Genomic DNA, 24,826 nt, shown 5'->3' on the forward strand with positions numbered 1-24,826 from the left:
CACACAGGCCTTCTCTGAGACAATGACCTAGAAGGATGGCAGCTGAATCTCCTCTCCAGGGACAGGGAGAGGAACTCTCACTGACTAAATAGTTTTGTCTGTTGTCAGACAGGCTCCCCTAGAAAGAGAAGCCCAAGGCTCTTTTCCTCTCTCCCCCAGGCCTGCCAGGACAGCTCTGTCATTAAGTGAACTGTGAACTGATTCCCAGGGACATGCCACCAATCATGCACCCTACCTACCTTCTCCTTTCCTGCGCTCCCTCCTACAAGTCAGTACCTCAAAGATCTTGGCCGCTGTGATAACGCACTTGGGATGTGGAGGCAGAAGATCAGTATTTCACGATCAGCCTCTGCTACACAAGTTCAAGGCCAGTTTGGGCTCTATGAGACCCTGTCTTCCCTCCTCTCAAAACAGCCTTTGCCTGAGACCAGCCTTCACAGCTGGAGGGCAGCGGCATCTCTTTTGGGGTTCCCCACAGGTCTTCGAAGTTCTGAACATCCCCACAGGGCGTGTCCCCCTCTTCCCCTTTATTTTGGTCCTCTATGGAAGAAATGGCCGAGGAATTACTGTCCAAGAGGTCACAGGCACTCCCAGTAATCTTTCCAAACCTATCTGCCCGCCTTGGACCCCATGGAGCAGGAAAGTGCAGGTCTGCCCCCTCCTAAAGCCGAGGCACTGCAGAGCGAAGCCTGTCTGTCGCACATAAGTAGGGACAGATCCGGAGTCTGGGCTTCCCCCGTGGGGCCTCCCAGGGCACCTGCCCAAGGCCACCCAGCGCGCCAGTCCAGGCAGCGCCGGTGGAGCGGAGCCGGACCTCCCAGCGGCCAATGGGGGCGGTGACCGCCCGGGGCCTTCCCACGGTTCGGTGGCGCGTCACCGCGGGGGCGAGGGGGCGCCGGGGCGCCCCGGGCTGCGGTGCAGGAAAGGGCCCTGGGAAAGGGCGGTGTCGGCTCCCGGGCCGGGGCGGGGCCGGGGCGGGGCCCAACGACCAACTCCCCGATTGCAGGGCTGAGACCCCGCAGCCAGCTCTCGCCATGAAGCGGCCCAGGGCGCCCAGTGGCTCGGATGGTGAGTCTGACGGACCCATTGACGTGGGTCGGGAGAGCGACCTCAGGTAAGACAGAGTGGGGCTGAGGCCGTCGAGGGTGAGAAAGAGTCCAGCACACTCGGGTGTACACATCAGCCCGCAGGTGTCAGCCAGGGTGCAGGGGTGTGTGCAGCGTCTCCAGTGTGTCCATAGTACCAGTGTGGCGAATTCCTGGGTACCCCGTGCCAGTTAGGATTCTGGACGCTGGGATGCAAGGAGAATTCTGCTAGGGGGTATATTATGCCATTTGGCTGAATCCAGGGACGCCCCTGGAAAATTTTCCTGCAGACCTTAGGAGACGTTCATAGACGTAGGCTCCACATTCCGTGTCCCCTAATCTATTCACTATGAAGACATCTGTACTTCCCAATTTTACCTTTTTTGGGGTGCAGTTTTCACAAAAGGATGGGGAGGGGTGTGTTTCCCTTTGAGCACACTGAACGCTGGAATTGGGTTTAGGTACTAAAAAAAAATTCCTAGCCAGTTTGGAAGAGCCTAGACTCCAATCTCAGTGCCCCTTCCACAAAACCATCCAAATTGCCAGTGTTCTTCCACTTTTGTTAAATATTCTGACTTTTAACCTGTGGAACAAACTGATCTTGTATGGTCCTTGCTACTTCCCAGCTCTGTGACTCCATAAACTTCAGTTTCCTGATCTGTAAAATGGAAATAAATAATAAAGCCTGCTCCATAGTGTTAGTAAAAACCCAGTGGAAGAAAGGATGCCAAGGACTTAGCAGCAGCTCATGGTGAATGCTTAGCATCAGGCTCACACTTGAAAGAGTCTTCAAGGCCTTGCCACCCAGCCCACATCTGCTACCAAGTCACCATACAGCCTGCCTTTCTCTCCCTTTCTTCTTGCCTCTCCTCGTCCTTTTCCTTTCTTCAGTGCTAGGGACTGGATCCAGAGCCTGGTGCATGTTAGCCAAGTACCCTATCGACATGCAGTTTTGAGCCTTTGGTTTCCCTGCCTGAGATGATTTCCACACTGGGAAAAGGATGGAAGTAGAAGGGGAAGAAAGAGCTGCAGAAGTAGATAACCTCTCTTGATCTTCGGAACCTTGTCTCTCACCACCATGTTCATGCCCTGGCACACGGAGCACACTCACATAGCTACAGCCAGGCATGAGGACACATGCCTTCAATCCTAGTACTTAGGAGGCAGAGGCAGGCAGGTCTCTTTGAGTAATGAGACCCTATCTCAAAAAACCAAAGGAAGGGAGCTAATGGCAATAGATCTCTCTCTCTCTCTCTCTCTCTCTCTCTCTCTCTCTCTCTTTCTCTCTCTCACACACACACACACATCTTGTATGGTAGGTATGGGGATGTATAATGTAGTTCCTTATGTAAACCCTTTAAAAATTACTTAGCAGAAACTGCTATTTATAGAAATAATTTTTGGAGCTAATGCCTGCTGTTAGGGAAGGAACCAGCACCACATGGTGATGGAGAACAGAACATCTCAAACTCAGTACCACTGGGTCTTCAAGGACCAGTGTACAGAGTCAATGAGATGGATCAGAGCTGGCTTCTATCCTTCATAAGTATACAGCCTGGGCAGTAACTGCCAAGGGCTATGGAGAGTCTGGATTGGATGGAAGAAGATTCACAGTGTAGGCTTTGAGCGCCCCCCACTCCTATGGGGAGAGGCCACTCACAGCTACCAGGGATGATGATAATGGCTTCCCGATGGTGGCAGCACTGGGGACTAAGGTGTAAAAGGTCACTGCAGGTTTTTCCCTCTATATCTTTTTGTCAGTTTAACCCGAGCTCTTTGTTAGAGACTACTCCAGAAGACCAGACTCCTCCAAGGAGGGAAGGCAGCTGGACATCTGGCAGACTGACTTATAAGATGCCTCTTTGTAGCACTCTCCAAAGGACCCTCCCCCCAGTAGACATAAATGCTTCAATTCAGAGACCACACTGAACGATGCCTGCTGTGGCCTAGACCCTGGGCTGGGCATCAGAGCCCAGATGTATCCTGCTCAGCCTCTGCCCTCGGGGAACTCTCTGGGAAGAAGAGCTTCATGTATAAAGAAAGCCGGATAGACAGTAGCAGGGGCCACAGGCCTGGGGCAGCCAGACTCTGGGGTCAGAGGCAGTGCACAAATCCCTCATATTCAGAGATGTGAGACCAAAGGGGCAGGGTGTGTTCTGATGTCACCAAGGACATCTGCCTGGTAGTAGCAACCTGCTCCATCCGTGGGAATCACCCACAGAGCTCTTGTGTGAAGTTGGCCCCCTGAAACAGTCTGGATCCACACAGAATACAGCCTCTCCCTTACCCATCTTCAAATATTTCATGAGCATCTCCCACATGTCAGACTCGAAGTCAGGGTCTACGGGCTGTTCTTTTATGATTTAAGGCACATGGTAGTCTTTGAAGTCAGAGAGACCTGAGTTTGACCCTCCCCACCATTTCCATGCATAAGTGACTTTACCCTTTCCTGAACTGACATTTTCTTTCTCTTCTTTTCTTTCTTCCTTCTTTCTTTCCTTCCTTCCTTCCTTCCTTCCTTCTTCCTCTTCTTCTTCTTTTTTTCTTTTTTCTTTTTCTTTTTCTTTTTTTTTTTTTTTTTTAGCAAAATGAGTGTGTAAATATCAACCTCTGAGAGTAAAGCTTGAATGAGGTTGTATATAACATATAGCACATAGCTTCTTGCTTTGGTGCAGGTAATTTCTAATAAATGTTGTCACATTGTGCAGAGGGTGCCACATTCATGAGGCAGCAAAGTTTAATGGAAAAACTAGAAATCTACAGACTGCATTACGGGGCATTCTCAGCTCTGAATCTGTCACACCCCTCCCCCTAAAACAATTGTTTTCCTAAGGTCTATTTCGCAACGTATGAGACAAATGGCTACATACTGCTGTCTAGAACAGAAAGTGCGGCTACAAGAGAGACACGGTGGGATGATGCATATTTGGAATACATTGGCAAGAATACTGAATTAAAATCCAGTAGATGCAGGGCTGGAGGGAAGGTTCAGTGGGTTAAGAACATACGATGTTCTTCCAGGTTTGACTCTGCACTGTCTTGGCAGCTCACAACTGCCTGTAATCCAAGTTCCAGGGTATCTGGTGCGTTCTTCTTACACAGACATACATGCAGGCAGAACACCCATACACATAAAGTAAAGTAATGTTATAATGTGTGTGTGTGTGTGTGTGTGTGTGTGTGTGTGTGTGTGTGTGTATTACATATTTTAAAGGCAGTAGATGTAACTCGGATTCTGGATTTTCCTCTTATTTGCTGTATGGCTGGTCAAAGGTCCTTTCTCTCTCTAAGTGTTCTCTTTTTACAAACGGTCTTAGTTCTGTGTGACTGTCCATCATTCAGAGCCTTGATTGGAATATTGCCTTTGCTTGATACAAAATGGGTGGAGTCATCACCAAAGGTCCCACACAGGTGGAGTTGGGACTGGGGGTGTTCAGGACTGGCAGGCAGACCACTTTGAAAGCTACAATAACTGAAGACACTGCCCTGGAATCCTGTCTAGGGTTGCAGGAGGCCCGTGGAGATACTGGCGCTCACCATCTCTTCTCTGGGTCCATGAAGATCTGCCTAGACGCTCAGAGGAGAGGTTCCCAGAACCCTTCCACTGTCAGGGCCAGATCCCAGGCTGTGGTCAGCTCTGGCTGGGAGCCTTAAGGATAAGGGGATTGGAGGACTAGTCAGACAGACAGGAAGTCAGACTTAAGAAGGAAAACAATGCTGAACTGGGAGCCAGAAGATAGGTTCCCATGCTGCTTTGCTCCTGAGCAGCTGTGTGGGCTGGCCAAGCCACTTTGGCACCCTGAGTGAGGTTCAGCATCCTCATCTGGAAAATGGACTTTTATAAAACCCAGAGGAGAGAGAACCTTGGCAGCAGAACCCAGCAAACTGTAAGGTGAGATTTGCCTGGGAGATTTGGAGGAAGGGGCAGATCAGGTGGCAAGGGTGTTTGACCAGGAGCCTGGGGAAAGGTGGAACAGCACAATTGCCCTGAAGCAGGGTGTTGCTGTGTCAACCTCTGACAGACGGTCCCTGAGGAGGGATCAGTCTGTGAGGCGGTGACGTGCACAAGGCTAACCCAATACCCAGAGAGACGCTTTCTCCAGCCAGGGAAACAAAGGTTGTATTTCTTATGTACCTTGGCTCTTAGAGCTTGTCCCCAGTGAACCAGGGAAGTTTTTGTAAACAAGCTGCCCACAGATCTCAGGCCCTGGCTCACAGGGCCCTGGCTCCGGGGAGCTTTCACAGGCCTCTCAGCAGCTCTGTTTGTCCAGATGTGAGGGTGAGAAATACGTTTTTTTTTCCAGATGTGGCTGGTTTGGATTAGGTTTTTGTTTTTTGATTTTTTTTTTTTTTTTTTTTTTCTGAAATAGGGTTTCTCTGTGTAGCTTTGTGACTGTCCTGGAACTCACTTTGTAGACCAGGCTGGCCTCGAACTCAAGAGATCCGCCTGGCTCTGACTCTTGGCCTCATGAATGCCAGGATTAAAGGCCTGCGCCACCACCGCCCTCCAGATGTGGCTGGAACAAGCCTGAGGCAATGTGCTATCTGGTCTCTCCTGAAGCTGCCTTTCTGTGAGGTATTGAGAATGATCCAACCTCAGATACCACAAAGAGAGTCACATGGGCTGAGACCCTCCTGGTGAACTGTGTACGGCCTGTCCACAAGGGCCCAGAAGGCAGATTTCTATGTTGTTCATATTTAAATTCTCTGTGACACTGAGGATAAGAAATAAATCCTACTGTGAGATCCACTGTGTCACAAGGTTGTTGGGGACCTAAGCTGTAACAGTGAGTGAAATGAATGAGCCTCATAACCTCATGGACCTGTCTGTTGGAGAGATGGACGTTAATCAAATAATCGTGCAAGAATAAAACAATTAGACAGCATAAATGCTGTGGATGCAGAAGCCTGGGAAAGTAACCAGCAGGGGCCATGTAGCAGACTAGGAATTTTAAAGGGAGGAGGGGCTCCCAAAGGAGGTGACAGCTGAGTGGCGATCTGAAGGCTGGTTGAAGTCGTTAGGCTGTGGTGAGGAGGTGAGGAGGTGAACTGGACCAGAGTCATCTAGACTACAGAACACATATGCAAATGTAGGAGTTCATGCATTCTGATTGGAGCATGCAGAGCAAGAGACAATTGGATATCAGAGGTGACAGGAAGCCAGGCGGTGGTGGCGCACGCCTTTAATCCCAGCACTCGTGAGGCAGAGGCAGGCGGATCTCTGTGAGTTCGAGGCCAGCCTGGTCTACAAAGTGAGTTCCAGGACAGACTCCAAAGGTACACAGAGAAATCCTGTCTCGGGGTGGAGAGTGAAAGGGGACAGGAACCAGTTATAATGCTTAAAGGATAATGCTTTGGGGTCTTAAAAGCATTAAGAAGCCACAAGGGAAATTTAAGAGGGATAAGATCAAGTCTGCTGGTAGTAGCAGGAAAGAAAAAAAAGTTCAGTGGGACCCATGGGAAGGCTCTTTTTGTAAGCCTGCAGGTGAGAGACATAGAGGGTCATGGAGACCAAGAAAACAGACATGAAACTATCTACACACAGTATAGGCAGGTTTTGACCATGAAAGGTGAAGACCAAGGCGGAATCAAAGAAAGTGCCAGAGAAGTAGAAGCTAGGGGTGGCCTTTGTTGAGACGGAGAACCTAGGGTAGACAAGAAGCGGGTGCTGGGCAAGCTCATGGCTGGCTTCCTGTTGAGATGTTTGTTGGCACTCCAAAACGGCAGGGGAGGCACTTTGCCCAAAGTTGTGGAGTGTAGCATCGGTAGGGTTGGGTCTTTGGTGCTCTCCAGTGAACTTCTGCCTTCTGAGGTGACAGCTGGAGCAAAAGGCCATCCAGACGCAAAATGGTTGGGGTGATTATTCTGGTCAAAATCTGGGCAGGAAACCCCTCTGCTGAGTCTTTGTAATAGAATTATTGGTGTTGGAGCAAACATCCGTCATCCAGCCTGGGTCTCAGAGGAAGGCACAGGCATGGGAGGCAGGGCCGGGACCCGTGCCTTCTGGGAGGCCAGAGCAATGTCCCCGAGCGTGCGAGAGGAGCCTGTGACCCAGATGCCGCCTCCGCCTCGCCCCCGGCCGCGCCGCGTGGGAGGAGGCGGCAGCTGCGGGCCGGGCGGAGGGCGGGCGGCGGCGCTCTGGCCCGTGGGAAGCGGCGGCCTCTGCGCTTTCCACGCTCCTTCCCAGCGGCTAGCTCTGAAATCCAACCCTCCCGGCCCGGCCTGGCCGCCGCTGGCCCGCGCCCTCAGTCAGCCCGCCCCCGGGATCGGGTTGCAGGACCCGAGAGGGAGCATCTCGGTTCGCGGTTCCCCGACGGTCGGCCGGCCGCAGGAGCAGGGGCTAGGCGAACTACCCGCGTCCGCCAGTGGCTGACAGGCAGGAAGCCAGGAGAGCGCAGAGGACTTGGCCCCCAGAGAAATGGGTCTCCGGGGAGAAAGGAGAGCAGGCGACCCTTTTGCATGCCCTGTGCTCCTTCCTGGTCTGGGAGACTATGGCCACCTGGGAGCCCCACCCCACCCCCCATGCACCCCGGTCCTGGCCTGCTGCCAGCTGGGCCTCCCAGGTCAGACTAGGTCAGGGAGACGATCCCTCAGCTCTGAGAAACTAGCCTTTCTCTTCCTCTGCAGCCAGATGGCCAGACCGCTGACCACCCCCAGCCCTTCGCAGATGCAAGCCCGGAAGAAACGCAGAGGGGTGAGTGAGCCACAGCCTTTGAGGAGCCCAATCAGAGTTTGCACTGAATCCAAGGAGGCCTTGTCCATCATCCCGGATGACTGGACAGGTTCAAACCCAAGCTCTGCCAATTGCAACCCTAGTGGCTGGTCACGCCACCTCCCCTCCACTGCCTTGCTTCTTCCTCTGAGTGACAGGTAGCATCTACCTCAAAAGACTGATCAGTTGTTAGTTTTTCAAATTCAGTATGCGTTGAGGATGCCCTTGAACTCCTGACCTTCCTGCCTCCACCTCCCAGATGCTGGGGTTACAGGCATGCACCACCACACCTGGTTTTTGCAGTACTGAGGATTAGTGCAGACATCATACAGGCTAGAGGCAAGCATGCTACCAATTGAGCTACATTCCCAGCCATCAAAGAGCTCTTCTGAAGACTGAGTGGGTTCCCATAAACTCTGATCGGCACCTGACGATAGCCCATCAATTCTTTCCTTGTAGTCTCCACTCTACCCTGTTTTGTTTGTTTGTTTGTTTGTTTGTTTGTTTGTTTTTTGTTTTTGTTTTTTTGTTTGTTTGTTTTTTTAGCTGAGGATCGAACCCAGGACCTTGCGCTTGCTAGGCATGCACTCTACCACTGAGAACTTTTTCTTCTTTGTGTTGAACAGGGAGGGAACTCCCTGCTAGCAGCTCTCCATCTGATCCTGCCCCACCTTTTCCTGGGGATCCAGAGGCCTGGGATCCGGCAGGAGCCACTCACTCACTCACTCACTTACCAGAAGCCTTAGGCCAATCGTTTTTCCCTACCTCATATTCTGTCTCTAAAAAGTGATGGATTATAATTTCTACTCAGCCGTGAGGATTCTGTTTCCAGAACTGTGAGGAAGACACTGTGGATGAAGGCCTCGGCAGCTAGAGAGAGCAAGACCCAGAATTCTTCAGGTGTTCTCATGATCCAGAAACTGGAGGGCTAACTCTGGCCCAGCAGGGTCCTCCAGGTCTGCACCAGTGCTGAGGCTGGTGTCCTCATTCTGATAGGCGGTGCCCTGCTTTACATATGATGAGCATCGTCCCTACAGATCACAAGAGGCTTGAGTGCTAGTCCAGCTCTATACTTTTACTGTGTGCATGAAGCAAATTATTGTCATTCTGGACTCTCATTCTCGTCCTCCATAAATAACGAATAGATTTGCCGCCCAGAAAAAAAATAACTTGAGGGAAAATATGAGTCAGTGTCCATCAGGGCACATTGGAAAGTATGATGAAATGCCTACAGGGAACTTCTTGTCATTATTTTTCAGATCATAGAGAAACGTCGCCGAGACCGTATCAACAGTAGCCTTTCTGAATTGCGACGCTTGGTGCCCACTGCCTTTGAGAAACAGGTGTGTGACATTGCTGATCCAGTATAAGGCAGGGTGTGGTTCCTATGGAATGTCCTACTGCCGGCAGAGCTGTGATCGTTTATAAATAGCTGTCACTGGGGTCTGGGAAGATGGCACACAGGGTATGAGTACTTGTTGAAGATCTGAGTTCAAATCCACAGCAGCCATGTAAAAGTTGAACACTGCTGTGCACACCTTTAACATCCGCACTGGAAGGCAGAGACGGGCAGATTCTAGGAGCCTGGACAGTGAAGACTTGAGTTCAGTCCAGGATTCACACTGTGGAAAGAAAGAGATGACTCCAGCAGGCTGTCCTCTGACAACACACACACACACACACACACACACACACACACACACAATTAATTTTTAAAATGTAGTGCTAGAGAGGCGATCCCACACTTAAAAAGCATGCACTGCTCTCCAGAGGGCTAGAGTCCAATTCCCAGCCAGCAGCTCACAACTGCCTATAACCCAACTCCAGGAGATCTGATGATGTCTTCTGGCCTTTGCTGGCACCTGTACACACATGAACATACATTCACACAGATACACATACTACATAGAAACAACAAAAATCTAAGAAAAATAAGATGGAGAGCAATAAAGGATGTTACTCTATGTTACCTCCTGGCCTCCACATGTGTACACATGGGCACCCCACACACATACACAAGGTATGCATATGCCACACACATGTGCATACACACACAAGTATGTATAGTTGTCACTGGCCAGGGGACAAAGGGAATAGACTAATATACTTAGCAAGGTGTCTTGGGTATGGTGGCTTTATACCTGCTGTGTTCTTTTGGATTAAATCGTGATCCTGAGAGGCAGGGATTATTCTGCACATTGTACAGGTAAGGAAGTAAAGGACAGAGATGTCATGTAATATCTACCTACTACATTACATGGCTAATAACTATCTGAGCAGAAACAGCACGTAGCTGTATTGCATGTCCCCCAACATTTCTAGAGCTCTTTGAAAGTAAAACAGTCCACTCAGAGAGTGAGCACCTGTTGTGGAACATGGGGAGTGGGGGACCACAGTGGAGAGACAGTGGTTGAATCAGTCTGCCTCAAAGATCCTTACCCTCTGCTCAAGGTTTAGGTCACATATCATCTGTCTTCCCTTAGGCCAGTAAGTACAAGTCAGCCATTCCACAGATGCTCATTAAAGCCTTCTCAGAGCCAGCAATGAACTAGACTTGGTGTCTGTATTTAAGGGACTGGCATGGAGAGTCTGACCCTCAGGTTTCCCATGGGAGCCAAGGTTCCCTGGGAACCATTTCCCAAGAGAGAACAGAGAAGGACAAGTTTGTTGAGCTCAGATGATGTGCTAGGACTTGGGGATACTGAAGATGGAGTTGGGTTCCCAGGACAGCTGGTCTATGGGGTAGGTGATAGTGGATGGTAACAGGAGCCTGGTGATGGTGATGAGGCCGTGGAGGTAGATGAGTCAGTCTTTCTGGGAGAGAAGTGGGCTGACATTCACTGTAAGTGTTTTAGGAGAGAGGCGCCCAAGAGACAGGGTGGAAGGAGACGAAGAAGGATTCAGTCAGGGCGGTTGAGTCGGGGGCTGGGGGGGGGGGGGGTGGCGTTTTAGGATGGAAGCCCTGCAATGACGTGGGCAGGGACTGAGATGTGAACCATCAAGCACCTATCAGTCCTGGACAGCTTGGACAAAGTAGTAGCCCAAGTGGTCAGGAAGTGGAGGGGAGGGAGGAAACCCAGGCAGTGATTCCTGATGGGGACAGGGGGCCAGTTCATCCCAGCAATCAGCTGCTGCACCGTCTGCCTTCCGTTCCCACAGGGCTCCTCCAAGCTGGAGAAAGCCGAGGTCTTGCAGATGACGGTGGATCACTTGAAGATGCTCCATGCCTCTGGTGGCACAGGTACCAGTGCTCTACTCTCCTGGGAATTAATCACACTACAAGCACTTTGATACAGGGCCCTGGGGATCAAGGGGTGAGCTCAAACTGATGGCAATAGATTGTCGTTGTCCTTCCGTGGAAGGACTGAAGGGGGTTCCAGCCACCATTTGCCACACTCCTTTCTTTGGTTTCGTGCTACTTTGATATTTGTTTTGAGAAAAGAGTCTCTCTCTAGCCCAGGCTGGCCTCAAATTCACAAATCCTCCTGCCTCAGCCTCTAGAACTGAGATTACAGGCAGGAGCCACTACACCGAATTGTCTCTCTTCTTTCCTTGTCTCCCTCACGACTTCTGGCATCTCCATTTGTCCTAAGCCTTTCCTCGGTTCGATTCCTCCCAGTCTTAGAGGATTGTTCTGTGGCACGGGCTTTCAGAAGACTCACCAGCAAGACCTGGCTAACGGGTAGCTTGGATAAGAAAATTCTCAATAGAATCCCAGTCTCCAACTAACCTAAATCCAGGGAGGAAATTGCCTGAGATTTTTAGCCATAGACATCTTGCTGGTGTCTATCCCCATTGGCCTAAGCTTCTGGGCTGCTGATGCACCCTTGGCAGCGCTGGGAAATGAGTTATGCTCACAGCAGGTGTCAGATGATGGGAACTGGCAAGTCATTCCATCATTTTGTTAACGCCTTCCATTAACATCATGGAGCAGTGATGACTTTTGTTTTGTTTTGTTTTCTCTGTGTAACAGCCCTGGCTGTCCAGGAACTCATGCTGTAGACCAGGCTGGCCTTGAACTCACAGAGATCCACCTGCCTCTGCCTCCCGAGGGCTGGGATTAAAGGCGTGTGCTGACACCACCTCTCGCTAGCAAAGAGTTTTAAAAGACTCCCAGGTGAATGGAAATCCTGTCTGGAAGCTTCTAGGTGTGATTGGGAAACCTTCACACTCCACAGACCTTAGCTACAAAGATGTAAAGCTCAGGAACAGCTTTCAGCTCTGGAAGAGAACAGTGGCGTTTCTAAGTGGTCCAAATTGGTGCTGCTCAGCTGTAGCACCTGGGGACAAGCAGTATTGCAGGGTCTCCCTGAAAGAGTCAGTCTGAATTAGACTGTAGGAATTGGCAAGTTTAGCCGACCTACCCAATAATTCTAATGCGGTGGTGGCTCCTTTGGAAAAGTCTGTCGAAGGAACGCATTCCTGACAGTGGCAGACAGTGGGGAGAGGCTTCAAATTATATTCATGGTGAACCTATTAAAAGGAAAGTAGTGATTAGCATGTGGGCAGCACTTTAAAATGTTTTCACTTCAGCCTCACACGAATCAGGAAGGAGGGGTGGGTGGGCTGTCCTCACCACTGTGTCTCAGGCTAATACAGAGGTCAGAGAGCCCTGGTTGGGAGTTCAGGCTTTTGATTTAACTCTGGTGCTGCTGTTCCTTAACTCTGTGACTTGAGACAAATGGGTTATCCTCACTGCCCCTGAGTTTCTTCGGCTTTAAAGTGGATGTTGTAAAAGAGTGTTTATCAGGATTAGATTAGGTACTGCCGTGAAGTGTGTAATAAGAACTCAGCAGATGTTTGCTTAAAAGGAACCACGTAGCCAGGCATGGTGGTGTGCACATGTAACCACAGCTCTCTGGAAGTGGAGGCAGGAGAACCAGGAGTTCCAGATCGTTGTAGGCAATATAGTGAGTTCCAGACCAGTCTAGACTACGTGAACGGATATCTAAAAAATACTAACTAACTAATTAAAAGAGGCTGAGGATGTAGCTCAGTTGGTAGAGTGCTTGCCTGCTATCCACAAAGCCTTGGGTTCAATCCCTAGCCCTGTATTAACCAGGCATGGTGGCTCTTCCTGTAATCTTCGCACTTAGAGTGTGGACCCAAAAAGATCAAAGTTCAGAGTTCAACTACATAGTGAGTTGAAGGCCAGCCTGGACTACATTAGACCAGTTCTCAAAGAAATAAATATATATAAAGAAATAATGTTTAAGCTGGCCAGTGGTGGTGCATGCCTTTAGTCTCAGCACTCTGAGGTTTAGGTCTACAGAATGAGTTCTAAGACAGCCAGGTATGCACAGAGAAACCTTGTCTTGAAAAACAAACAAACTGTATGGTGTGTGTGTGAGTGTGTGTGTGTGTGTGTGTGTGTGGTATGTGATGTGTGTGTGTGATGTGTGTGTGTGTGGTATGTGATGTGTGTATTGTGTGTGTGTGTGTGTGTGTGTGTGTGTGTGTGTGTGTGTGTTTAAAATGAAAGAGTATAGCAAACACAGAGGTGAGGGGACACATGCATCATCAGCATCATCACACAGCACAGCCACGTCTCACCCTAAACTGCTTAGACTCTGCAGTCTCCTGCTGAGCTATCCTGTCCCTTTGAGGGTCCCCAGCCATGAACCAGAGACGAGATATTTGCTGCCGCTGTCAGGAGCCTGTACTGGCTGCTTTTTTTTTTTTTTCCTGCCCAGAAGGTGTTTGAGAGAAGGGCAGGTACTATAGAGGCAGTAGAGATGTGGATGCCTGTGTGGACAGTCCACCTGAGCTGCCCATCAGTGACATCGGGCCAAGAGAGAGCCCTTGCCTGGTAGCAGCTGCATGGGGCCAGTACATTCCAAACTGTGTTCTGAGCTGGAGGATGAACTCAGATGCAGCAGCAGCTGGGCCACTGGCGTGAGTGATAGCAACCTTGCCACTTATGGAGGGGTCCCAGGACCATCTCATTTCACCCTCTCCCCTCACGGCAACAGCAGCAGACACTGCAGCAGCGACAGCCACTTCTGTCGCCTCTCCCTCCTCATTATCAGGCTAAGGAAACTGAGGCCTAGAGATGCTCATCCTGCCACTGAGGCTTAAGTGGCAGGTCCATGATTCGAACCCAGCCCTGGTGGCTCCTCAAGGCTCCACCACTACACAATTGTGCCTTCTCCTAGCAACCTTCTACTTTGCCATCATTTCCTCCTCTCCCCAAACCTTCCTCCTTTCAGAAAGCAGGGTTATAATACATCTTCTATGTCTGCTGTCTTTTCATGGGTGTCAACTTAGAGAAATTGTGTGGGCCACAAGATTTTCTTCGCATTAATCATGAAGTGATTAATCATTTTGTGATTCAGCGTGGTTTCTAGTGCTGAGTCTGGGGCTCCAAGAGGTGAAGCGACATGTCCAAAGTCACTGGGTCACTGTAGGCTATACACACAGGTCACACATGGTATCTTCCCCCAGGCTCTGTGCTTCTCCCCCGGCATGCCCTCATGGTACTTTACTTTACAGGGTTCTTTGATCCCCGAGCCCTGGCTGTTGACTTCCGGAGCATTGGTTTTCGGGAATGCCTCACGGAGGTCATCAGGTACCTGGGGGTCCTGGAAGGACCCAGCAGCCATGCAGACCCTGTCCGGATTCGCCTTCTCTCCCACCTCAACAGCTATGCAGCTGAGATGGAGCCTTCACCCACACCCACTGGTGCCCTGGCCTTCCCTGTGTGGCCCTGGTCTTTCCTCCACAGCTGCTCAGGGTTGCCTTCCCTGAGCAGCCAGCTCGCCATTCTGGGAAGGGTGCCCGGCCCTGTCCTCCCCAATGTCTCTTCCCCCACTTACCCCATATCTGCCCTCCGGTCCACTCCAGTGCACAGAGTGGCTGGCACCATCCTGCCAGCCCGGAGAAATCTGCTGCCCAGTCGAGGGGTACCTTCCACCCAGAGAGCCCATCTTCCTGAGAGGCCAGCTGCCCCTCCGCCCACCGTCCCTGGTAGCAGGGCTGCCAGGAGCAACCACGCAGCCCCCATCCTGCCGTCTTCTTCCCCAACAGCCCCTGCAGCTGGGAAATCCGATGACAGTGGGTCTGGCCCCATCTCCAGTCCACCTCCTTTGGGGCCAACTGGGAGGCAGTCGGGAGCAGTGCTCTACCACTCGTGGGTCTCTGAAATCACTGAAATCGGGGCTTTCTGAGCTGAGCCCCCTACAGCCATCCCCGAGGAATGAGAAACATTCCTGTTTCCCCCAGGAGCTCTGAAAATGGTACCCACCTTTTCTGATTTATTTTCTAGAATGGCTTCCATACAAAGGCATCCTCTCCTCACCCGTCAGAGCCCCGCCCCCCCCCCCACCCCGCCCCTGCTGCCCACCAGGCTCCCCTGTAGCCTTTTCAGAGCTCAGAGCCTTAGTCACATTCCCCACAGGCACAGATGAGTTACAAGGTGCCTTGTGACCCCCCTAGGCTCTGTGGACCCAGAACACATGGACCTTGGGTCTGGAGCCAAAGCTTTAACCTAAAGGATTCCATGGCCAAGGGCAGGCTGTTCACATGAAGAGGAGGGACTCCTAGTCCTGAGGACTGGTGAGATTCAGCCACCCCCTGGCCAGCAGGATAGAATGCACTGTCTGCTTCACTTCCTGGAGACAGAAATGAAGCAGGGGCTATTGAGACATCTCTGCAGCCCACCCCGCAACAGTGAAGCGCAGGACAGATCTGTTCAATACAGCTAAGGCCTGCGGCCACCGTCGTCCTTACTTCAGATGCCCGCATGACTACCCACTAAGGCTGGACAAGCCGGGCCAAGAGGATTCTCCACAGCAGCAAAGCTCTGTGGCAGGATATCCCTACCACCAGGTCTCCACAGCGCTTCAGACAGAAGCCAGGGCTGTGAGCATCGGGAGAGCACAGCTCCCTTTCTCTTGGGTACCGTCCTCCAGGACTATGGCCCTTCCCGCAGGGTCCCCGGTGTGGAGGACCTGTGGCCCTGATGGTGGCACCCCAAGAGGCATTCTCTTGGGATTTGGCACCAGACATCTGAGCTGCCTGGTTTGCATCTGGCTCCCAGAGCCCAGACTGCTGCCACAGCCAAGGGCCGTCAGGCTGGATAAAAATAACTTGGAGGAGGGAGAGAACAGGCAGAGGCGGCTGGGCTCTTCAAGGTCACGCAGTGGGTCGAGGGCCTGAGAGCCTGCTCACCCAGATTTCACACAGCTGGCTCTGCTCAGAGGCCAGCTCACTCCCCAGCACTGCCTCAGGCCACTCGCCTCTCTAATGGGAATAAATGGCCGGCTGAACAGCAGAGGCTGAACTGATATTTAGGGTTGCCCTATAAGTCAACAAAGTGTGGAAACATTTCTGTCCTTTTTGGTGAGCACCTGCTCCCCACAGTGCCCCTGAGGACCACCCAGTGTGCCATCTGGGAACACCCTGGTTAATGCCTGGCAAAACCAAGATTGTGGGAACCTGGAACTGGTTGTTCACTGACGCTGTGATGGTTATGAAACAGAAGGTCATCCTGGAAAGCCTCAACCCCCCCACACACACACACATACACATCCCAGCCTTTGATGGAACCATAGTCCCCAGAGCCTGTGAGCACAAAAGTAGAGTTTACAAAACCCTGGGAGCAAAAGGGTCATTTCAGAAAGTCGGGACAGAGGGCAGAGGTCACCTGAGTGACCCAGAAAGTGCTTGCGAATAGGTCAAGAAGAGATAAAGACTTCCTTCATTTCTTAGTGGAAGCAAGTTCTTTAATCTTGCTGCCATATTGGACCCCTCTGAGGGCATCCCTGTGGAGTGCATCGACAGGGAGGATAGAGGAGCCATGCGGGCCCCTGGGGTGACAGAAGTCCCTGGATATTAGGGTCTTACTGCAGGCCTGCAGTTTGGCAGCCTCCTCACCAGAGATTCGGTGTTCACTCACAGCTGCGCTATGGGAAACACATTTCCCCGTTGCAGGTACCTGAACTGCAAAGCAGTCTGTTGATACCATGGAAATACGGCAGAAATGGCTGAGCCCTTTGAGCATCCATCCTGGTTGGTCTTGGCTTCCTTCTCCCAGGAGACTGGGCAGGTGACACCCCCACCCAACACCCACCCACCCAGCTGAGTACTCAAGTCTCCTGTTTCTAGTCCCAGCCCTTCCTGGTGGCCCCACTGCAGAGTGTGGCAGGCAAGCAATAACAATGTTTAGTTCTGGAATCTTCCACCACCAAACCTCCTTCTTGAATGTTTCTGGACTCTCTGAACCCAGGGCTCCAGGCATGGCAAAGTCCCCTCACCCCTAGATCATTGCCCCAGCTTCCTGGCTTGGCTCTGACTGTGCCAGTCGGTTCTCAGCTGGCACTGGAGAGAATGTGGCATGTGCAGGGCACATCATATCAACCCAGCCTAAACCCCAGACACGCCCCCACCACACACCGTGTTATTCTAATGATGACAATCAGAGCTCTTTTTAAATCCTATCCTGACTTCCAGCCTTATTTTGTGCTGACCCCAAACTTGCTCAGTGTTTATGCTACACAGGTCTGTTCTCATATCTCCAGCATTCTCATCCGTAGAGATTCTCATGAGGTTTCCAGAATGCTCCGCCCTTCGCTTTGCATGGCCTACTTCAGCTCCTCAGGCCTTGTCTTCTGTGTTACCTCCTCCTGGAGGCCTTCCGGGACTAATGTGCCTAAGTAGCTCATTCATCTCAAAAGTCCCAACTGGTTCCCTTCATGGAGAGTTTGCTAATGCATACCTGCTTGTGTGTTTGTTGGTTAGGTATATTTCCCCACTGGAATGTCAGTTCAATGAGGCCAGGGACCACACCTGGCCCATGCTCCCATCCATACCTAGCACTGCTCATCATCACTGTCCTAGGAACTTCTGTTGACTCCATAGATCAAGGAGGTGAGAAGCCTTCTTGTGTGGCTGGCACAGACCCCGATGTGGGTGGATTCCACCCTTACTCCCACTGGCTGGCATTTAGAGGAGACAGGAGAGCCAAGGCCAAAGGACTGGGTGTTCTGGCAGAATGGTCAGAAGTCCCTGACCAGAGGAGAGGCAAGCGCCTTGGCCCTGGAGTGCATGCTGACAGCTGAGCCTGCCAGCGGGTTTGTTCGTTGCTCTTGGCCTAGCTCCATAATGCATCCAGCCCCCAACAAATCTAACATTCATGTAGATCCAACCTGTGCCAGCCAGGCTTGGCAGAGCCAAAGGTAACAAACACACAGTCACTCAGAGGACAGCATATCCTCTGCCTAGAGGATGGGCATGGAAAGATCTCTGGAGAAGGCTGAGGGCTGCAGAGTGGGTGTGCTTTTCTGGCTTCTCTGGGAGGGGCCCTGGAAGGAAGCCCTCCTGGAGGAGGACCAAGGGACTCCCTTGCAGAGATCTGGAGGTTCACCCAGGATGCTACAGAAGCAGGCCTGGAGCTGAGCGCAGTCCCTCAGTGTAAGTGAAAGATGGGCTAGCCTGATCTCTGAGACTCATCTTCCTCATTACGCACTTGCTAATGGGAAGTGATGTTCTTCAAGTTCTTTGCCCTTCTTGAACTTAACATTTTCATTTGTAAAATGGCCATGATGCAACAATGGCTGCCCACATATGTGCACGTGCATACACACAAATAAAGATTTAATAAAGTTGATTTAAAGAAAAAGACTTTGGTGCTGCTGAGCACGGTGATGCGTCTGTAACCTCAGCATTCAGTGAAGCAAGAGGATCAGGAGTTCAAAGCTAACCTTAGAAACATGAGACTGGGGGTAGGGTGGGTAAAGAGCACTGTAGCTCTTGCAGAGGACCCAGGTTCAGTTCCCAGCATGGCGCCTAACACACACCTGTAACTCCAGTTCCAGAGGCTTGCTTCTTGCCTCCCTGACACTGCTTATGTACTTACGTATGGTGCAGACACACAGGCAGAACACTCATACACATAAAAACAAACAAATAACAGTAACAACAACAAAATGATGGAGAAGAAGGTGGGGAGGAAGAGGAGGAGGAAGAGGAGGAGTTGCAGATCCAACCTCACCTCAAAACACCTAGATGCTTTTGAAAACGTAGTGCCCAGGCCGGGTGACTGGTTTAACCTATCTGGGCAGGACTCAGCCTCTCATTAGGAGATACAAAGAGAAGAATTGGGATCCTTCCCAGCTCGGACATTTCTATTTCATAGCTGGACTAGAGTCCAACTCGAAGAAGGCTGACGCTTACTTGATTACTTGCTTTCAGTTTGTTTGTTTGTTTTTCTTTTTTTATCTTGTTGGTTGGTGAGTGGTTTTGTTTTATTTACAGGGTATCAAAAAAATAGTACAGACTGGCCTTGAACTCTATATAGCTGAGGATGACCTTGAACTTCTGATCCTGCCTCTACCTCTCAAAGGCTGGGATTACAGGTGTGACCCATCAGACCTGGCTTATGTCATTAATGTGGAGACCAAGCCCGGGACTTCATGTGTGCCAAGCAAGCACTCTACAGACTGAGCTACACCGCCAGCTCAAAGCTGATGGCTTTCTGAGAAGCAGGATAGAATTAATGTTCACAGGGACATTTCTGTCCCCTGGGCCCTCTCCCAGTTCCCAACTCATAGCAGAAGATTAAGGAATGTTTCATCTGTGCTTCTGTGATTTGAATGTGGTTTGACCAACTCACAGTGCACAGACCCTTTGAAGCAAAGGTCCAAAGTACAACAGGTAAATGAGGAAAACCAAGTATCTGGTGCAATAGCTGACACTCCCTGATCTTGCTCTCATGGCAGACATTACTAATCAATTTCATATCCTGCCCCCTTATTTTTTCTTAAGATTTATTTTTTATTTTATTTGGGGGTGTCTGAGTCAGTGTTCTATTGCTGTGAAGAGACACCATGACCACACCAACTCTTATAAAGGAAAACTTTTAACTGAGGCTGGCTTACAGTTTCAGAAGTTTGGTCCGTTATCCTCATGGTGGAATGAAGGTAGATATTGTGCTGGAGAGGTAGCTGACAGTTCTACATCCAGATAGCCAGGCAGCAGCAAGAGAGAGACACTGGGCCTGGCTTGAGCATTTGAAACCCCAAAGCCCGCCCCCTGTGACATACTTCCTCCAACATGGCCACTCCCTAGTAACCAAGCATACAAATCTATGAGCCAATGGGAGTCATTCTTATTCAAACCACCGTGGTGTGTGTGTGTGTGTGTGTGTGTGTGTGTCTGTGTGTCTGTGTGTGTGTATATGCACCATGGTGCTCATGTGGAGGCCAGGAATCAGTTCTCTCCGACCCCATGTCTTTCAGGCAGGCTCTCTCTCATTTCTGCTGTCACTCAGCATATGATAGCCTCCAGCCTCGCCATAGGCATGCTGGCACCATAGGCAGGCACCTCCATATCCTGCTTTTACATGGGTTCCTGGGGTCAAACACACATTACCGGGCTTGGACTGCAATCACTTTACCCACGGTACCATCTCACCAGCCCACCCTTGTCCCTTCTAAAGACAGCTGAAATCCAGAACCAAATTTGACTAATCATTGTTGGCACATGAGATAAAACCCATTTGCCTTTTCTGGACTCTGACTAGCTCTGCTTGGCCCTCACTCAAGACTGAGTTCATGGATAATCAGGTTTGGGGGTTTCCAGCTTTGTTCCTGTAGTGTGTGAATGACTAGCCTGAAGCACCTGGCCCCATGGCATGACCAGCAGGGAATATGTGTGGGTGTCATCCATGCTGCTTCAGTCCCTGAGGACAGGGCTCCATGCTGCTTCAGTCCCTGAGGACAGGGCTCCTGTTGGGATTCCACGTAGGGTGGTGCCTGATGGCTGGGACAGGGGCTGCAGCAGTTTTCTGATACTGCCCAGCACTTGAGGTGCTGAAGGGGGAACACAGTCCTGGGCAGAGCTCTAACAGCTTCCCTGCATGGCCAAAGATGAGGCTAGGATGTATGCCCCCCACTCAGGCCCCCAAAGCCCAGACCTGGATTCCTATAGCCGGTGTCTCAGACTACCATGTCCAAAGCCACATGCCAGATGCCTTCAGATCTGATTCCTCTCTCTGATCAACTCTTCAGATCTTCAGTGTTCCTGGAAACAGCAATTTGGTCCTTCTGGTTGCTCAAGCGGAAAAGTTCTGGAGTTAGCTGGGTGGTGGTGGTGCACGCCCTTAGTCCCAGCACTCCAGAGGCAGAGGCAGGTGATCTCTGTGAATGTGAGGCCAGCCTGGGCTACAGAGTGAGTTCCAGGACAGTCAGGACTCTACAGAGAAACCCTGTCTTGAAAAACAAAAAAACAGGAGGCCAGCGAGGTCTACAGAGCGAGATCCAGGACAGGCACCAAAACTACACAGAGAAACCCTGTCTCGAAAGAAAAGAAAAAAAAAAAAAGCACTGGCTGCTCTTGCAGAGGTCCTGAGTTCAATTCCCAGCAACCACATGGTGGGTCACAACCATCTATAATGGGATCTGATGCCCTCTTCTGGCCTGCAGGATACATACAAATAGAACACTCAGATACATAAATAAATATTTTTTAAAAAGAAAAAGAAAAACCAAAAAAGAAAGGAAGGGAGGGAGGGAGGGAGGGAGGGAGGGAGGGAGGAAAGAAGGAAGGAAGGAAGGAAGGAAGGAAGGAAGGAAGGAAAGAAGTTCTGGAGTTGTCACTCGAACACATGTGTCTGTCTGTCTGTCTGTCTGTCTTTGTCTCTGATCTCACTCTGCAGCCCAGGTTGCCCTGGAAGTTATTGTGTAGCCTAGGTTTGTCTGTCCTCATGCCGCAGTTTCCCAAACCCTGGGATTACCATGAGTCAAACTCAAGTCTTCAAGGCTTAGCAGAGAGCCCCTTAACCGCCAGGACTTTGTCTCACAGTCCACATTCCTGTTCTTTGTCCACAGCTGCCCCCTAGTGGTCTATCAAAATAACATAACTGCTGTCCAATTTACAGGCACCCTTAGCCTGGTAAATGCATCGAAAGTGCCTGAGGTGTTTCCTATGCTAGGACACACTGGGAGACCTGTTCATCCTCACAGCTGAATGGATGGTTAGGAGCGGCAGCTCCCTGCTACTGTCCAACATCCCAAGTACCAGCCTGCATACAACTAGCTCATAAAGAGATCAAAACTCCAAGTACGGCTTTAACTGAGTTCATATCGCCTTTGCATTATAGTGAAGTACTCAGATGTTTCTTCTGGAACTATCCTGGCTGTATCTGAGAATGTTTTATTGGTTGGTTGGTTGGTTGGTTGGTTGGTTGGTTGGTTGGTTTTTTTGAGACAGGATCTCTCTAGCCCTGGCTGTCTTAGAACTTGCTATATAAACCAGGCTGGCCAAAACTTAAAGAACTGTGCTCACCTCTGGCCTCCAGACACCCATATACATATGGCATATATTCACACAAACACATACACATATACATAAATAAAAATAAAATCTATATAAAGGAACAAGTGGGGCAGTGGTGATGCATGCCTGCCTTTAATCCCAGCACTCAGGAAGCAGAGGCAGGTGGAGCCCTGTGAGTTCGAGATCAGCTTGGTCTACAGAGTGAGTTCCAGGACAGCCAGGGCTACACAGAGAAATCCTGTTTCAAGTAAAAAACAAACACACACACACACACACACACACACACACACACACACAAAACCAAAACAAAACAAAAACAAACAAACAAACAAACAAACAAACAAAAACGGGCTGGAGAGATGGCTCAGAGGTTAAGAGCACCAACTACTCTTACAGAGGTCCTGAGTTCAATTCCCAGCACCCACATGGTGGCTCACAGCTATCTAATGAGAACTGCTGCCCTCTTCTGGCCTGCAGAAATACAAGCAAACAGAACATTGTATACATAATAAATAAATAAATCTTTTTTAAAAAAAGAACACACACACACACACACACACACACACACACACACACACACGACACCAATGCAGGCAGAATCACTGGTTTGTTCTTTCATGAATTTATTTGTTCAACTGATTGCTTAGTATGTGCCTGGCACTGTAGCAGATGCTGGACATACAGCGGTGAACAAGATACTATCAAGCTTCAGGAAGTTTACATTCTAGGGTGGGTACCCATGTCATCCATCACAGGCTCAACTAACAGACTCAGTAGGAGAAAGTAATAGAGGAACACCAGGGGCCCCTGACCAGAGAGACTCCTCAAGCGTGACTCCAGAACAGACATCTCAGAGCACTGAGCTAATGAAAAGATGGGGAAGCAGTCTGGGTGTGGGTGGGAGAACATTCTAGCAGAGGAACACACAGCATCTTTAACATCTTGCAAGGCCAGTGCAGCTAGAGCCAGAGAGAGGGGAGCATAGAGTCCAGATGAGATTGAAGAGCCCCATGTCCTAAGTCTTGTTTAAATATTTCCCTACATGGGATCCACTTGTACTATCATTTCAGTAATTTCTTCTTCTTCTTCTTCTTCTTCTTCTTCTTCTTCTTCTTCTCCTCCTCCTCCTCCTCCTCCTCCTCCTCCTCCTCCTCCTTCTCCTCCTTCTTTTTTATTTGACAGGGTCTCAGTTTACAGCTATGGATGACCTGTAACAGCTATGTAGACCAAGCTGGCCTTGAACTTACAGAGATCTTCCCCCACCTTTGCCTCTAGAGTCCTGGGTGTGAAGGCATGCACCACAACACCTGGCTTCCTTCCTCCTTCCCTCCCTTCCTTCTGTTCTTAAGGTTTATTTATTATATTTTTTTTTCCTGTGTACCTGTATGAGTTATACAGATATACATGCTGGAGTCTCCAGAGGCCAGAAGAGGGAGCTAGATCCCCTGGAGCCAGAGTTACAGGGGGTTGTGAGCCACAACATGGGTGCTGGGAACCAAACCTGGGTCCTCTGCAAGAACAGTAAGTGCTCTTTACCACTGAGCCTTCCTTTCGGCCTCAATTTTCATACTTTTCTTTGGTGTTTGACTCTGGGTCCCCTTCTAAGCAAGAATATTTGTGAGCTCAAAAGACCAAAGACCCGACATGGGAACTTGCAAGATGAATCCAGGAGTAAAATGCTTCTCATGGCAGCCTGGTGACCCGAGTTCAATCCCTGGAGCCCAAAGAGAGGGAAAAGCAGAGAACTGATTCCACACAGAGTTCCTTCTGATCTCCACACTCAACTTGCATCAAATGTACAATAACACATTTTAAAACCTGAAATTTTTAGGCCAGGCAGATCTCTATGAGTTCGAGGCCAGCCTGGTCTACAGAGCAAGATCCAAGACAGGCACCAAAATTACACAGAGAAACCCTGTCTTGAAAAACAAAAACAAGGGGTTGGAGAGATGGCTCAGAGGTTAAGAACACTGACTGTTCTTCCAGAGGTCCTGAGTACAATTCCCAGCACCCACATGGTAGCTCACAACCATCTGTAATGAGATCTGGTGCCCTCTTCTGGCTTGCAGGGACACATGCAGGCAGAACACTAAACTTAATAAATAAATAAATAAATCTAAAAGAAAAACAAACAAAACAACAAAAAACCCAAACACTTGATTTTTTTTTTTTTTTTTTTTTTGGTGGAGCTGAAGATCGAACCCAGGGCCTTGAGCTTGCTAGGCAAGCACTCTACCACTGAGCTAAATCTCCAACCCCAGAAATTTTAAATCTAAAAATTGAAATATAGTAATAATTGTAGTAGTAATAATAATAAATGATCCATATGCCACTTGTATTTTGCTAAGCCACACTGAAACTATAAATGTTCTGCCCAGCCCCACCTGAAATCCTTCCCTCTCTGCACCTGTTTGAAGGTATTACTATTGCCAGCTCCTATCTTAAGAGCCGTGGGAAGCCTCTACCCAGGGTGCAGCTGGGGGAGGCTGGTGACTGGATCTCGTTTACATTTTTTGATAAATGACTCTGGCTGCCACGTGCAGAGTTCAGCAGGAGTGTGCTACAGGAAGGAGGGGAAGCTGGTGCAGTCACGTGGAAGTTGGAAGGGATAGACAGCTGTGAGGTTCTGACTCGGGTGGAGAATGCGGAGCTGGCTGGTGGGTTCCACCTGTGCCTGCTCAGGTCCCGCCCTTCAAGAAGCCAACCTTCCTTATCTCTCTGTGCTGACGTAAGCCCTTACCAGATAGATGTAGCT

General features: G+C 50.1%; 1 protein-coding gene across 2 annotated transcripts; it reads left to right on the forward strand.

Moving 5' to 3' along the window:
• The first annotated feature begins 889 nt into the window (after positions 1 to 889).
• Heyl (hes related family bHLH transcription factor with YRPW motif like) lies at positions 890 to 18,409 on the forward strand. 2 transcript variants are annotated; one of them, XM_036178904.1, is made up of 5 exons: positions 890 to 1,114; positions 7,713 to 7,779; positions 9,057 to 9,140; positions 10,957 to 11,038; positions 14,290 to 18,409. In XM_036178904.1, the coding sequence occupies exons 1-5, from the start codon at positions 1,035 to 1,037 to the stop codon at positions 14,961 to 14,963; spliced, it is 987 nt and encodes a 328-aa protein (XP_036034797.1). In that variant the 5' UTR covers positions 890 to 1,034; the 3' UTR covers positions 14,964 to 18,409. The 2 variants fall into 2 exon arrangements, with proteins under 2 accessions (XP_036034797.1, XP_036034798.1); XM_036178905.1 differs by lacking the exon at positions 890 to 1,114 and adding an exon at positions 7,405 to 7,461.
• Positions 18,410 to 24,826: the final 6,417 nt, after the last annotated feature.

Source organism: Onychomys torridus, chromosome 2, assembly GCF_903995425.1.
Source record: "Onychomys torridus chromosome 2, mOncTor1.1, whole genome shotgun sequence".
Lineage (NCBI taxonomy): Eukaryota > Metazoa > Chordata > Mammalia > Rodentia > Cricetidae > Onychomys > Onychomys torridus.

What these genes read in the sequence shown, in the direction of transcription:
- Heyl (XM_036178904.1), top strand. Translation starts at nt 1,035, where the DNA reads ATGAAGCGGCCCAGGGCGCCCAGTGGCTCGGATGGTGAGTCTGACGGA. An exon ending in CCACTGCCTTTGAGAAACAG is followed by an intron (nt 9,141 to 10,956) that starts GTGTGTGACATT and finishes CCGTTCCCACAG; the next exon opens with GGCTCCTCCAAGCTGGAGAA. An exon ending in CCATGCCTCTGGTGGCACAG is followed by an intron (nt 11,039 to 14,289) that starts GTACCAGTGCTC and finishes TTTACTTTACAG; the next exon opens with GGTTCTTTGATCCCCGAGCC.